This window comes from Thamnophis sirtalis, unplaced genomic scaffold (genome assembly GCF_051295495.1).
Source record: "Thamnophis sirtalis isolate CommonGarterSnake01/CBP01778 unplaced genomic scaffold, rThaSir2_p1.2 scaffold_4, whole genome shotgun sequence".
NCBI classification, from domain to species: Eukaryota; Metazoa; Chordata; class Lepidosauria; order Squamata; family Natricidae; genus Thamnophis; species Thamnophis sirtalis.
In genome coordinates, this window is record NW_028261384.1 from 26,813,478 (window position 1) to 26,828,955 (window position 15,478).

At 39.4% G+C, this 15,478-nt stretch overlaps 1 protein-coding gene across 1 annotated transcript in view; it reads right to left on the reverse strand.

The window, feature by feature from the left end:
- Positions 1-15,478, reverse strand: part of CUBN (cubilin) — a 172,166-nt gene that overhangs the window by 93,599 nt on the left and 63,089 nt on the right. Inside the window, 5 exon segments of the mRNA XM_087714360.1 lie at positions 8,490-8,677; positions 9,691-9,847; positions 10,910-11,091; positions 12,236-12,396; positions 15,178-15,364. Of these exon segments, the coding sequence (XP_087570486.1) occupies positions 8,490-8,677; positions 9,691-9,847; positions 10,910-11,091; positions 12,236-12,396; positions 15,178-15,364 (875 nt within the window).

Genomic DNA, 15,478 nt, shown 5'->3' on the forward strand with positions numbered 1-15,478 from the left:
GAAGGTCCCTGCTAGGGGAATTCATATTCCCACTTCAGGGAAGATGGCACAGGCACTGGCACTTAGATTTATATACCGCTTCACAGTGCTTTATAGCAGTAATAGTATTCTCTTACCTTCATTACCGGTGTAAAACCAGGAGTGCTCACACGTGATACTTCTGCGCATGTACAGATGGTCCATGATGACGTCTGGGTGAGTGGGCGGATCCTCTCACACCGCCGCCACTACCATCTCTGCTTTACAGCCCTCTCTAAGTGGTTTACAGAGTCAGCCTATTTCCCCCAACAATCTGGGTCTCCATTTTATCAATTTTGGAAGGATGGAAGGCTGAGTCAACCTTGAGATGGTGAAACTCAAACTGCCAAACTACTGGCAGCCAGCAATCAATAGCAATAGCAATAGCAGTAGACTTATATACCGCTTCATAGGCCTTTCAGGCCTCTCTAAGCGGTTTACAGAGAGTCAGCATATTGCCCCCAACAATCTGGGTCCTCATTTTACCCACCTCGGAAGGATGGAAGGCTGAGTCAACCCTGAGCCGGTGAGATTTGAACCGCTGACCTGCTGATCTAGCAGTAGCCTGCAGTGCTGCATTTAACCACTGCGCCACCTTGGCTCGTATGCCAGCATTGGATCTGTTGATATGAGGGAAAGAGCGCATGCATTTCCCCCACCATTTGAGAAAATGGCATAACACCCAAAGAGGATACCAGTAATATTTGCAATTACTGCAGCTGTGGATTCCAAGATAAATCCTTGGCTCACGCAATCAGAATAAAAAGCAGATCATAGAGAACTCGCCAAGTACTTGGAAATGTGGGTTGTATCCTTGAACCAATGTTCTTGTTCTTCTATAGCTTCTCAGTTGAGATTTATTTGGTTTGTGAACAGGATTACAGTGGGAGTGATGAAAAGAAATAGAAAGAGATGGGTAAAGAGAATCTGGAACCAACAATAATTTGTCTTTCCTTTCCAGTGTTCCTTCCATCTATTTAATCAGTTGAGAGAAAGGCCTCCTTCCAACACCACAGTTTCATAAATCATTTTTTTTGGCAGTCCTTCTGCACAGACTATTTTTCACAAACAGACAATAATTTCATGTCGAACTGCTGCAGTTTGGTCCGCAAGGGAACACATTATTAAATTCAACTGAAAATAAGACAGCTGTAAATATTAAAAAGCTCAACGATAGCTAAAGTGGAATGCATTTGCTGGAATTTTGCAGTGCTTAGAAAAGAAAAGGACAGTTGTGTTATCTTGGATATCTGGATGGCTATTCAATCCTCAGAAAAGCATTTTCAAGATATCGTTCTAGAGTGATGATATTCATCCTTTCTCATTTTATATTTTGCCTGAAGACATTGATGGAAAGTAATGATTGCAGAAGGGAAAGACAGACATTTCTCTAATATGTATTATTTAGACATTAAACTTGGTCTCCAAAAGAAAAAGTATCAGAATTGTTTTTCCTTATTGAAAAATTACCTGTGCAAATCCATTCCTTTTATTTTATGGATACCACTAATATACAGTTCGAAATTGCTTATTTTCCAGTCACCAGATGCCCCAGTGAGAATTGTGTGCTCCAAATAATATTATTCTCTCCATCTTAATTGAAACTAATGGGAACAATATTTAGCACTCAACAAATCCAGCACAGTGTCTATCTAACTCTGACTACCCTTCAAATGAAATCATCCTTCATTAAGGTTGATCTCAACTGAAGCCCAAAAGTAGTGTGATGAAATGGAAAACAAAGCTGAAAACAGATAGTCCTCGACTTACAATCATTCATTTAGTGACCTCTCTAAGTTATAATGGCACTGAAAAAGTAACTTGTGGCTGTTTTTCACCCTTAGAACTGTTGCTACAGCCCAGGGGTGGGATTCAAAAATTTCAGCAACGGATTCTCTCCCCAATTGCTGGGTGGGCATGGCCATGGTGGGCGTGGCCTAATCGGGCTCCTGCTCTATGGGGAGGGGACTGTTTTTGCTTTTTTCAGGCTCCAGCAGCTTTCCCTGAGCCTCTGGGAGGGTAAAAACTGCCCTCCCCCTGTTAAAATGGGCCTCCTGGAAGCTCCAGAAGGCTGGAAACAGGGGCATTTCTGGCCTTCCAGAACTTCCAGGAGCCTCCGCACGGGCCCTGCACTTACCTTGCATCCAAAATGGTCCATGTGGGGGATTCCTGGAAGGCGGCGGGATGGGCGGGGCCAGCCAGGGGTGGGATATGGAGTTCTCCAAACTGGCCATAATGTTAGCTGCAGGTTCTCCCAAACCCAGGTGAACCCCTAGCAGCCCACCCCTGCTACAGCCTCATGGTAATTTCCCATAGTCCTATAGGGCTGAATCTGGAAGTTTTTTTTACATGACCAACTAGTGTATATTGTACACAGTTTTAACAAATGTTAGATTTTATTCTTTCATTCATTATTATACAACCTAAAACATTCTTCCCTAATCTCACAATGCTGACTAGAACTGGTAGGAGTTGTAGTCTAACACATAAGGAGGCATGCTGCATTTGGACAATCTGTTAATCTAAGACAAATGTGGTAAGAAGCAAAACCAGTCACCCACATGACTGGACTGCATGAATTATTTATTTAAAAAAATTCTGGTTTAAAGGAAAAAAAGTCACTGCCAAAAAATGCAAATTTAGTCCAGAAACCTTGGGAGTTATCTGTGGTATTTCCTGCAATAAGGCTTTGACAGAGTAGAGAGTTCTGCCAGTGAAGTTCTCTAAATCAAACGAAAAAATAAAACACATAGGTTTATACTGTGTCAAATTTTAACTCCTAGTCCCAGAAAAAGTCTAGAAACTAATAATAAAGAATGCCAACTTTCATGAATGACACTTTTGAAATGAAAAAAAAAACCTTCACCAATAAATACAAGTTGGAGACAGAAGGGTTCTGTCTGCTAGTTCTAAGCAAAAGGTGAAAAGAAAAATTTTGTTTATTTTGAGGAAGAGTCTGTGGGATTGAAAGTACTAAGTATGGATTATTCCCACTTCAGTAGGAAGGTAACAGCATTCTGAATGCCTCGGCGTATAATGTTATCCATGTGATCATGTAAATGTCTTTGGACAACACTGGCTCCCTTGGCTAAGAAGCGGAGATAAGCACTGCCCCCTAGAATTAGAAATTATAGGTCAGGGAAAATCTTTACCTTTATGCATTATGTATGTCATACAGAGCAATTCTAATGTACAACATATAAACATATAAAAACAGTCTCCAGTTTCTACTTGTGGCCTTTGCTCCCTGATTATATGCATTAACTACAAACATATGCAGCCCCACACTCACTCTCACTGATGATATTATCTATTGCAGGGGTCTCCAACTTGGCAATTTTAAGACTTGTGGACTTCAACTCCCAGAGCTTTGCTGACTGAGGAATTCAGGAGTTAAAAGTCCACAAGTCTTAAAAGTTGTCAAGATTGGACAGTCCTGATCTATTGGATAATGATTTTAATAGATCAACCAAATTCAAAGAGCACCAAAATCCCACAATATTATGCTTTTTATTAAAAGTGTAAGAGTCCTATCACCCCAAAATGGTGGTAACTCTTCCAGTCAAAACGTCTTTTCAAACACTCTATTGTATTGGATTGTAAATCTGGATTTTATTTTTTATATTTTTTAGTATTTATATTTTTATTTATTTCTTTGTTTGTTTATTTCCTATCTCTCCATGGGGCAACTTTTGGAGGTTTAGAGCAATAAAAAGGAAAAAAGGAAAAGAGTGTAAACAGAAGTAAAATAATAGAACAATAAAATAAATAAAGAACACAATGGAAATACATCAACATAACAAAAAACATGACTGGATATGGATGGGTAATCAAAGAATGAGTATGTATGTAATAGCAATAGCAATAGCAGTTAGACTTATATACCGCTTCATAGGGCTTTCAGCCCTCTCTAAGCGGTTTACAGAGTCAGCATATTGCCCCCAACAACAATCGGGGTCCTCATTTTACCCACCTCGGAAGGATGGAAGGCTGAGTCAACCCTGAGCCGGTGAGATTTGAACAGCCGAACTGCAGAACTGCAGTCAGCTGAAGTAGTCTGCAGTGCTGCATTTAACCACTGCTCCACCTCGGCTCTACACATATTCCTCCTTTGATTATCATTCATAGCCATCCATCCATTTATTCATAAAGATACATAATCATTCAGAAGCATGCCAGTTATTTATTAGATGTTCCTTTACTTCTCATTACCTCTCCTTGCATTGGGACTATTTGGGAAAGCATATGAAAACTTTCCCCACAATTCCTAATCAGTAAACATGGTTAACATTGTTGTTTCTCCTTTGATAAGAACTCACTTCATGAGTCAAACGTGTACATTAAAAAAAAAAAAAGGAGTTGTGGCAACCGGGGAATAAACAACTTGGAGCATTCTAGATATTGTAGCAATAGTTCCCATGATTTCTGACCATCAGATGGGATTTATACATCTGAGACCAAATTTCCCCTTTCTAAGATCGGGCAACACAATTTACAATGGCAGAGGACTGTAATTGTTCTCTTGCAGTAGAGGAAAAAGGCACGTTGCAGTGACATGGTAGGGTATGTGAGCTGAGAAACACGTACAACTAAAAATAAGCCATTAGTCATTCATTTTGGGATTTAGTTGTCTGAAACCCCTCCCCCATCTCTTTGGTGGCACCATGGAAAAACAGTATGTTAGTCATTTGAGGCTTATTATAATTAGAGGGCATTTCTTCTTGCATCCTGTAGATTACTACTGTGGTTTTACTTCTGCTTCAGATGGCCTGATGCTAAATTTCTTAACTATTTAAGGATCAGATGCATAAGCTAATGCTGCATAAGAGAAGAGGTGGGGTGTTGTATGTCCAATAAAAGGCCCTTATAGGAAAAAACAGACCTTCTGAAGTATGCTTCAATTTATAGGGAGCCAATGCAGTTTTAATCTGTAATTATCCTTTTACTAGTCAATTTTTATTATCAAACTTCTCGTTTTTTTAAAAAAGCTTTTGAAAATATATTTTAAAATAATATTTGTAGAAGAATAGTGATAAAATTAATTTCAGGTAACTTTGCCTTTTCCGTTCCATATTATAACAAGTCACAATTGAGATAGAGATTAACAGCTTTTTTTTTTTTTAACAAGAGAAAATCGTGAGCAGTTAGTACTTTATAAACTATAGGCTCCTCCCAGGGCCATTTTTTGTAATATTTGGAGACATTCTATCATCAAAATTTGGCAAAAAAATGTTAAACACTGGATGCATATTGACTTTTATCAGGATAATTAAATAAAAAGTAGTAGCTACTTCTAAAAAAAGCCCTAAACCAAATAAAAGGTGAGCTTTTATTTTGCATATAATATCCATCAAACTAAAAAGTGTTCATTTTTGGCTTAGGAAAAAGTTGCAAAAATATGTACAATAGGGGTGTCAAACCCAAGGCCCACAGACAAGATGCAGCCCACAGGGTGCTTAGATCTGGCCTGTGGGGCACCAAAAACGGAGGGCTATGAGTGTATTTAGTATTTAGTATTTATTGAACATTTATAGGCCTCCCTTTTCCCTGAGGGGACTCAGGGCGGCTTACAATAATGAGGGAAGGGAGTGCAAGACAAGACATAAAAGAAAAACGTGAGTAAAAAAAAAAAAATTAACCGTAAAACACTACATTCACTCAACATTCGGGCGGGGAGAGAGTAAAATCCTATCCCCAGGCCTGACGGGATAGCCAGATCTTGAGGGCTGTGCGGAAGGCCTGGACGGTGGTGAGGGTACGGATCTCCACGGGGAGATTGTTCCATAGCGTCGGAGCTGCAGCTGAGAAGGCTCTCCTCCGCGTAGTCGCCAGTCGGCACTGACTGGCGGATGGAATTCGGAGGAGGCCTACCCTGTGCGATCTGATGGGACGCAGGGAGGTAATTGGCAGAAGGCGGTCTCTCAAATAGCCAGATCCACTACCATGGAGCGCTTTATAGGTGGTAAGTAGGACCTTGAAGTGCACCCGACGATCAACAGGTAGCCAGCGCAGCTCACGGAGGATCGGTGTTATGTGGGCGAACCGTGGTGCGCCCACGATCACTCGCGCGGCCGCATTCTGGACTAGCTGAAGTCGCCGGGTGCTCTTCAAGGGCAGCCCCATGTAGAGCACATTGCAGTATTCCAGCCTAGAGATCACAAGGGCTCGAGTGACTGTTGTGAGAGCCTCCCGGTTCAGGTAGGGCCGCAACTGGCGCACCAGGCGAACCTGGGCAAATGCCCCCCTGGTCACAGCTGACAAATGATGGTCAAAACTCAGCTGTGGGTCCAGGAGGACTCCCAAGTTGCGGACCCTGTCTGAGGGGTGTAAATTTTGCCCCCCCAGCCTGATTGATGGAACATTAACCAAATTTTTGGGAGGAAAACACAACAGCCACTCGGTCTTTTCTGGGTTGAGCACCAGTTTGTTTGCTCTCATCCAGTCTTTAACAGCCTCAAGGCCCCGGTTCATCACGTCCACCGCTTCATTGAGTTGGCACGGGGCGGACAGATACAACTGTGTATCGTCCGCGTATTGGTGGTACTTAATCCCGTGCCTCCGAATGATCTCGCCCAGCGGTTTCATGTATATGTTGAATAGCAGGGGGGACAAGACCGAACCCTGCGGCACCCCATAGGTTAGGGGCCTCAGGGACGATCTCTCCCCCCCCACCAACACCGACTGCGACCTGTCCGAGAGGTAGGAGGAGAACCACTGTAGAACAGTGCCGCCCACCCCCACCTCCCGCAGTCGTCGCAGAAGGATACCATGGTCGATGGTATCGAAAGCCGCTGAGAGGTCGAGGAGAATATAGCAATAGCAGTGGACTTATATACCGCTTCATAGGGCTTTCAGCCCTCTCTAAGCGGTTTACAGAGAGTCAGCATATTGCCCCCAACAATCTGGGTCCTCATTTTACCCACCTCGGAAGGATGGAAGGCTGAGTCAACCCTGAGCTGGTGAGATTTGAACCGCTGAACTGCTGATCTAGCAGTAGCCTGCAGTGCTGCATTTAACCACTGCGCCACCTTGGCTCTCCAGAGATCATCGGTCAATGCGACCAAAGCGGTTTCTGTGCTGTAACCGGGCCTGAAGCCAGACTGGAAGGGGTCAAGATAATTAGCTTCCTCCAAGGTACGCTGAAGCTGGAAGGCCACCACCTTCTCAACAACCTTCCCCACAAAGGGGAGGTTGGAGACTGGACGGTAATTATTAAGAACTGCTGGATCCAAAGATGGTTTCTTCAGGAGGGGCCTCACCACCGCCGCCTTAAGCGGCATGCCTAGGCTCCGTTTTCAGCTGGAACAATCTTCTGCACCCTCTGCTAGAGAAAATGGAAGCTCAGGGAGGCCATGCGTGGGCTGCAGCTGGCCATCACGGCCAAAAACAGAGCCCAGGAGGCTGCTCCCCCCAAGGCTCCATTTTTGCTGGCAGAGGGCTGCAGGAGGCTATCATGGCTGAAATTGGGGCCTAGATGAGTGAGGTTGAGCTGGCAATACCAATGGCTACACATCCCCTGACCACACAGCCCCAGCCCCCAAGGTCAAACACAACCCTGATATGTCCCTAAATGAAATAAAGTTTGACACCCCTGATACACAATAAACCTAGAGAGCTATAATAGCTCAGTGATTCAAGTATTTTCAAATATTATGAAAAACAGTACATTTTAATATTAAATGGTATACTAGTCTGGTTGTTCCTAATCTTTAAGGAACTTAACTAGACATAAATTATAGAGAATGAAGAATGAAAGATATACAAGCAGATGTGGGCTTTGGAAATTTAAGGTCTAAGGAAGATTTGTTGCAGAATGTTTCTGGTCTGGGTTAACATTTAATAATAATGCTGTTGTTTCAACAATTATGGAATTATGGAAGCTTGCCACTGAGTAAGATTGAATGTCACACTCTCTTCCTGATGCTTCAAACTCCTATAAGCGGGGAAACTAGAAGTTATGGAATTCATCTGATTAGAACAGATAATGAAAGAGCAACGACTTCAGGATTGGAAGGAACAGAAAGCAGTGCTACAGACATTTCCTCTATTAGGAGTGATATATTTAATAAAAGTAAAAGTAAAGGTTCCCCTCGCACATGCTCGTCATTCCCAACTCTAGGGGGTGGTGCTCATCTCCTTTTAAAAGCCGAAGAGCCAGCACTGTCCGAAGACGTCTCCATGGTCATGTAGCCGGCATGACTAAATGCCAAAGGTACACAGAATGCTGTTATTTTCCCACCAAAGGTGGTCCCTATTTTTCTACTTGAATTTTTACATGCTTTCAAACTGCTAGGTTTGCAGAAGCTGGGACAAGTAATGGGAGCTCATTCTGTTATGTGGTGCTAGGCATTTGAACCGCCGAACTGCTGACCTTCTGATTGACAAGCTCAGCATCTTAGCCACTAAGCCGCCGCATCGTTATATATTTCATACTATACTTCAAAATATAGGGTAACATTTGCGTTTCATACCTTTAAATGGTCACGTTCACACCTGTCACCCCCTTTCGTGCTAAGTGCTTGGAAACTGTAGTTCAGGGTGTTACCAGTTGTAGTTTGGATGGTCCAGTTGCAATATAAACCTGGAGGATAGTTGTTAGGGTATTCCAAACTCTCCAAAATGCCTTGGGAATGGTTGACAATTACTATTCCCTGGCAAACTTGGAAGAAAAAAAAATTAAAAATATATGTTTTCTATATTATTTCTATTTTAAGAATGCAAAGAATCTGTTGATATCAGTAAGTTCAATCAGTAGTTAGGCGTTTGATATGATGAACTTACAAAAAGGGATACATATTTTAATTTTGAAATAAAGTACAGAATTCTAAAGCCCGAAATAAACCTTAAGAAGGCAAATAACCTTTAATGTAAGAATGACTTTCAAAAAAGGATCAGGAACATTTTTTGGTAAGAATCCCCTCCGTTGATCTTCTCCAACAAATTATTTTTCATCTTCCATGCTCTCAGCAAATGTTACATTGGAAAGACAAAGTCGTGAATGTAATATCTAGACTACTTGAAATGATGTTATAGCTTTAGGCTGTTTGCAGGGTTTTCTGATAAATAGCAAGGGACTTGTGATTTGAATAAATATCCTGAAATAATAGGTAGTTGAAAATAAAAGAACAGCCGTACATAAGGTGATATCACCAGGATAATTCTGGATAATTTAGACATTGTTTTTTTTCAGGTACAGCAGAATTAGTAAATCATTGTATCTCCTGTTTTAACCATTTTAATGTTATAGAGGGAGAGTCTGAAGTAGTTGTTAAAGGCACTATTAAATTCTAGTCCCTGCCTTAGGCATATAAGCTATTTGAGGGCCTTTGGGCCACTGATTCTCTAAATCTGGGTAAAAAGCAGTTGTAAACTACTTCTGCCAAATTGTCAGGAATCAAGGCTAATTTGAACACACATGTACATGCGTGCACACACACACACAAACAAACATACATTTTTACAAAGATAGTGCAATTTTTTTTTAAAAGCCTACATTGTCCTGAATTTTAGGACAATAATTAGAGCAGTCAGGTCTCCTTTTCAATTCAAGATTGCAATTTCCTGTTATCCTAAATGTAACATCCACACTTTAAAAAAGGTACTATATGTTCATTCAAAGATTCTGCAAATGTATTTGAGCTGGTAGGACTTAATTAAAATATTTCAACTTACCTTGTTTAAAATGAGCAAGGAAACCTCTTCCATTTAAAGAGGGGCCTGTCCTTAGATTTATATACATATTATTGCCAGTAGAACGGATTGTGGGCAGGATCTTATTACCCCAAAACTTGCCTAACATGTTACTGTTGTTACTGTTGCCATCATACACCTGTGGTTATTGGGATATATAAATATTTTTTAAAAAAATATTAATATTAATATATAGCAAACAAACAATATTTTTGGGAGGATTAAAGTCTGCTTCTGGTAATTTTATAGATATGTTCACGTAGCTTTCTTGGAAATATGACCTAGGCTGTTATCAGCAAGCAATTAGTGTTCTTAAATGTTGCCTAATCATGAATGGGCTAGATGAGCCGGTCAAGATCGAAGTAATTGAACTCCTAGCAGTGTGAGCAGAGTTAGCCTGCAATACTGCATTTTAACCACTGTGCCAGAATAGCTCTACATGATACATAATATATGCCATGTATCACTTCCTTGTTCCAAGGAAAATCTTGACCCCCATTCTAGGAAAAAGGGTTAAAGGACAGTTTTGATAAGAGAGCAGATTCTCCCCATGCCAAAAGAAGAGACAGCATTTTTCTACTCTACAGGAAACCTTACATTATTGGCAGTCCATCACTGATAGCAATCAAAGAGTTCAAGTTGAGAAGGTTGTAGACATTTTTATAATCCCCTCTTCCCAAGAGTTTAGCAATTCATAAATCTAACATCTTGGAAATAATTGAAAGGAATTTAATTTTTATATATTTTTTTCTAGCAAGATTGAAATGATGTTGAACTGATATAGAGGTAGTCCCAGACTAATGACCATAGCTGAGCTTAGAATTTTGATCGTAAGTTGTAAAGTGGTCACCCATGCACTGTGCCTGATTTTATGACCTTCATTAAGAAAACACATTGTTTGCTACTGGATGGCTTTTACTGAAAACTGGAAATTATGCAAAAACATCATAAATTATGTTCATACGACTGCAGGACACTGAAAATGGCAATATATAGTATGTGACCGAGTTACAGAGTGCCCAAAATAGATATTGATTTCTTCTGTACTTCTCCATGGCAGATGTGGGTAGTACTCTTTTTCTTATAGAAATATAGATCTGAGATTACTTCCGCAGTGGAAAACTTATATTTCACTAATAATTGGTCTTTCAGCTATTATTGTTGGCCATTATCATCCTTACTCAGAGAAAATTAGACTTACAGCAAGATAATCAGAGTTACAGGATTGATGCGACTCTAGATGGAATTGATCAAAATAGATTTCAAACACATTTCCATGACTTGACTTCAGCAGCCAATAACATTCCACATCTTGGTAATAGGGCATAGGGTAATTGGGAGACATGAATGTTCCAGAAGAAGTTGTAAGGTTTCCACCACAACCTGAAAATAAGTAGAAAATTCAATTCCATAACAATTGACTAATTCTATATTATTTTCTTTTTGCTAGTACTATGTAGTGCCTATTTACTTTTAGCATAGTTTGGAATTAGTAATAATTACTTTTTCGGTTAAACCCATACTTCTTATAACTTTCAGTATGTTGATAATTTCTTGTCATCATCCACTTCTGAAATTAGAGAAATGAGATTTCCAACTAAAAGTTAACATACATAATGTTTCTTAAATGTCCATATAGACATTTATAGAGAGAAATGTAAGAATGCAAATATGTCTAATCTTCTGCCTGTCAATTGTGTAGTTCTTTTATTTAGGAAACCTTTCCATAAAAAAATAGGCATAAATTATTATCTGTTCATTTATATAAATCCAACAGATTGGGGTAGACCAAAGCCATAAATTATCAAGCATACAATAAGAGAGTCCAGATACCCATAGCCTATTTCATTAAAATGCTTTGTCTCACTGAGAATAATCATTTAGTCTCTAAAGAACCTCAAGTCAAGGCCAGGCTGCTTTGATGGGTATCCTGCTTGATAAACTGGGGTTTCTGTACATAAGCCACTCTCACTGAGCCAAGAAACCATTAGTGTGTTCTGGATCCCGTTGCAACCAGTACGGTACAACGGGGCTAGGTGTCCACCAATGAACCTGCACAGCACGCGCATGCACACGCACAGCACCTGCATCCATACTTACTGCCCGCAACACCCTTTTGAAGATGTGTGTACAGCAACTGATCAATGACATTATGCAAAGAGAGAAATTTAAAAATGCAAACCAGGAATGAAATATTTTCTTCTGCCGTAATTTTTGTCACAATTTTAAACCTGTATAGGGTCATACACTGCTGAATCTCTCTTAGAATAGCATTCTATCATTTTGAGTCTACTTATGAAAATGTCCGGGGGTTTTCCACATCAGGTTCTTCCATATGAGGAAGATTATGGCTTCTCCCATAGATCTGAATAGGCCAGTTTAAGAGTTAAAGGGGGAGATGGGGATAATGATAAAAAGAGAAAGAAATCAAGGAAAATGGCCAAGAAAAATGAAAGAAATCAATTATCTTATCTTCTTTTTGTACTTGCTAAAGAATAACCTGATACATTTTATATTTTGATTTTACCTGTTGATGTTCCATCCCAAGAAGCTGAGAAGCCAGTACTTGTTGAATATATATCACTCACAAACTTTATCCATAGATTATTACTATGGGAAATAGTAACAGGAGGCAACGAGGAGCCACAATACTTCCCAAGCAAAGGAGATGTTTCAAAAGCTCCATTTCTTTATTCAAAAATCAATATACAAAAAAGGAAAAATAATTAAACCTGAATCTCCAATAAGATTATACTTACAAAGTGTCAACTAAATACTTAGCAATAAGAAAATTCTTTTTAAACACTTTTACATTTAAAGACAATTAAATAAAAGCAGAAAAATATTAAAGCAATTTGTACTGTAGTACTAGAAACATTCCACTAAAAATAAAGGATTAATTTCTCACTAAATATAGCTAATTTAATAGAATAAAAGTCTTCTTTGACCTCTAATTTTATGAAATACCATTTCTATAAACTCCAGCCAACTATTTGGAATAGAATACTTTATTTGGCCAAGTGTGATTTTACACACAAGGGCACCAAATTAGAAACATTAAGGTGCTAGATTAAAGAAGGAATCTGAACATATTCAAAGGAATATTCATTCTATTACATAGATGCAGTTCTATACACTGATTGAGTAAAACAAAACAAAAAAGTTGCTTACACAACCATTTTAAAAATGTTTAAAAGTAAAAGGAAGGAATATCAAGTTGATTTATTTGACCAAGATTTTAAAAAGATGTATTATTCTGCCAAGCTTCTGTGGAATTTCTGCTGACATCAGGCCTGAAAAGATGATGTTTTATGAATTTGTTTATACTGTAAATAAGAGATGAAATATGGGATGAAGAAATAAAGGGATGGAAGGGATAGAAAGCCACTAACGTCTTTATAGTTATGAGGAAAGTTAGAATTTACTTTTTATACATTTCTTTTCCCTTTATTACATCTTTACTTTTCTCTTTCTTTTCTTTCTCTTTTTTCTTGCACTTTTCTTCTTTCTTTGTATTCACATTTTATTTAAGTTTAGTTTATATTATATTTTATTATTATAATCAAATATTTTAATATTCTGATAATATAATTCTTAATTTTTATATGGGAAAAACATGCTTAACTGATTTATGAAATTTTCTGTTATTAGGATGATTTTAAGTGATTTGGTATTGCCTCCTTACAGTGGCCTCTAAGGAGGCAATACCAAATCACTTCTGAAATTTTGCCCTCCCCCAAAAAGGCAACACTCACTCACTCACTCACTCACTCACTCACTCACTCACTCACTCACTCACTCACGCCCTCAATCATTCTCATAGAAATCTGAGTTTTTGCTGAAATCTGTGTCAGCAAAAATAGTTGGATTGGATTTGGATTGGATTTATTTCATTTATATGCTGCCCTTTTCCCCGAAGGGGACTCAGGGCGGCTCACAATTCAATCAGGGAAGGGGGTACAGACAGGGGGATAAAAAGACAAGACATAACAATACAAAATTTAAAACACACAACAACCATACCATTCGAGAAGGGGGGCATTGATCTATCAATGCAGAAAGAAGAGGAATAGAAAATATTGTCTGATTGTTAGGGATGGGAATAAGAAGTCTGTTGTACAATAGAATTTATTATCTATTTATCTCTTAGCAAGGGCAGTTACACAATATAGCATGAAATGTGATAGTACTATACAGACAATTGAGGAAAGGAAGACTGCTATACAAACACTAATACACTGGATTTTTAAAAGACTAAATACAGTAGGGAATATCTTTGTGCATAAAAACAATTACTGTATTTTTTGGACTATAAGACGCTCCGGAGTATAAGACGACCCTAGGTTTTTGAGAGGAAAACAAGGAAAAATATCTGCCTCTGCCTCCCAGCAATTTGACTCCTTGCAGCAAACAACAAAGAGCATGGTCAGCTTCAGCACAGTCTGATTTAGCATGAGCAGGTAATTGGCGTTTGGATTGGCCTCCCGGAATACCGCGTATCAGCTGTTCTGTTCCAGGCTGCAGGACTTCCATCGCCCATCGCCACCGCCCATCACTGCTGCCATCTATCGACACCTCCATATGTTCCATTTTTGGACTCTGCAAGGTCCATTTTTGGCCAGTTCCAGGAGGCGGGGATTGCCGCCGCCACCTATCCCACCTGGAACAGGTGGAAAATAGGGCACACAGAGGCCAAAAATAGGACACGTGGAGGCCAAAAATGGAGCATGCAGAGGCAGCGATAGGTGGAGGCAGTGATGGGCGGCAATGGGCAGTGGCGATCCCCACAGCCTGGAACAGCTGATAGGCGATATTCCAGGAGGCCAATCCAACTGCCAATCAGCTGTTTGTGCTAAATCAGGCTGTGCTGAAGCTGACCAGGTTGTTTGCTGCAAGGAGGCAAATTCCTGGGAGGCAGAGGCTGGTGGGTTCAGCAACTTTTGCTCTGTAAGATGCACAAACATTTCCACCCATTTTTTGGGGGGGAGGGTGCATCTTATATACCAAAACATATGGTAAATGCAAATTCTACATCTTCCATGGGTTGGCTTTTTTTTTTTTAAGAAATCAGTTAGGCTTCACAAATTTGTGGTATTTTGATCTTATGTATTCCTTTGAGGTAGAATGCTCCTAATCCCTTCCTTATTTAAATTCTTTTATATGCCTGTTCTAGAGAACCAGAAGATAGTTCCAGGTTGCAATGGATACAGAGTAAAAACAATTGAGAGCATAAAGCAGTTTCAAATACTATTACAGTACTGTACAATGTTTTTTTTAAAAATAAGACTGGACAGCCACCTATCTAAAATGGTATCAGGTCTTCTATTAGAGCAGAAAGTAGTAGTAGAAGACCTTCGAGGTACTTTCTATTCTCTATTTTGATTGATTGATTTGATGCCTTACAATTCCAGGAAGTGATGTGATTAACTGTTCAGAGGTATAAATATGGTCAAATGGAAATCAACTTGCCTAATTTCAAGATAATCATGCAGACACATGGCGTCATCCTCCAAAGAGAAATTGGTGAAATGCAAAGCAATTTGTTTGTTGTTTGCCACATGGATCTTGTATATGCATACCATTTTGTTTGGATAGTTATTTGGATAGTTTGGTGATGTTAGCACACCAGAGGCGTTCATATATTCATGTGAACATACTAGAAAAGAAATAGAAAAGAAAGTACATTGATAAAATAATGATAGTAATCACAAATATCACAAAGTATTAACATATGAAAATCAAAGAAAGATTGCATAAACTGGCTCTAGAG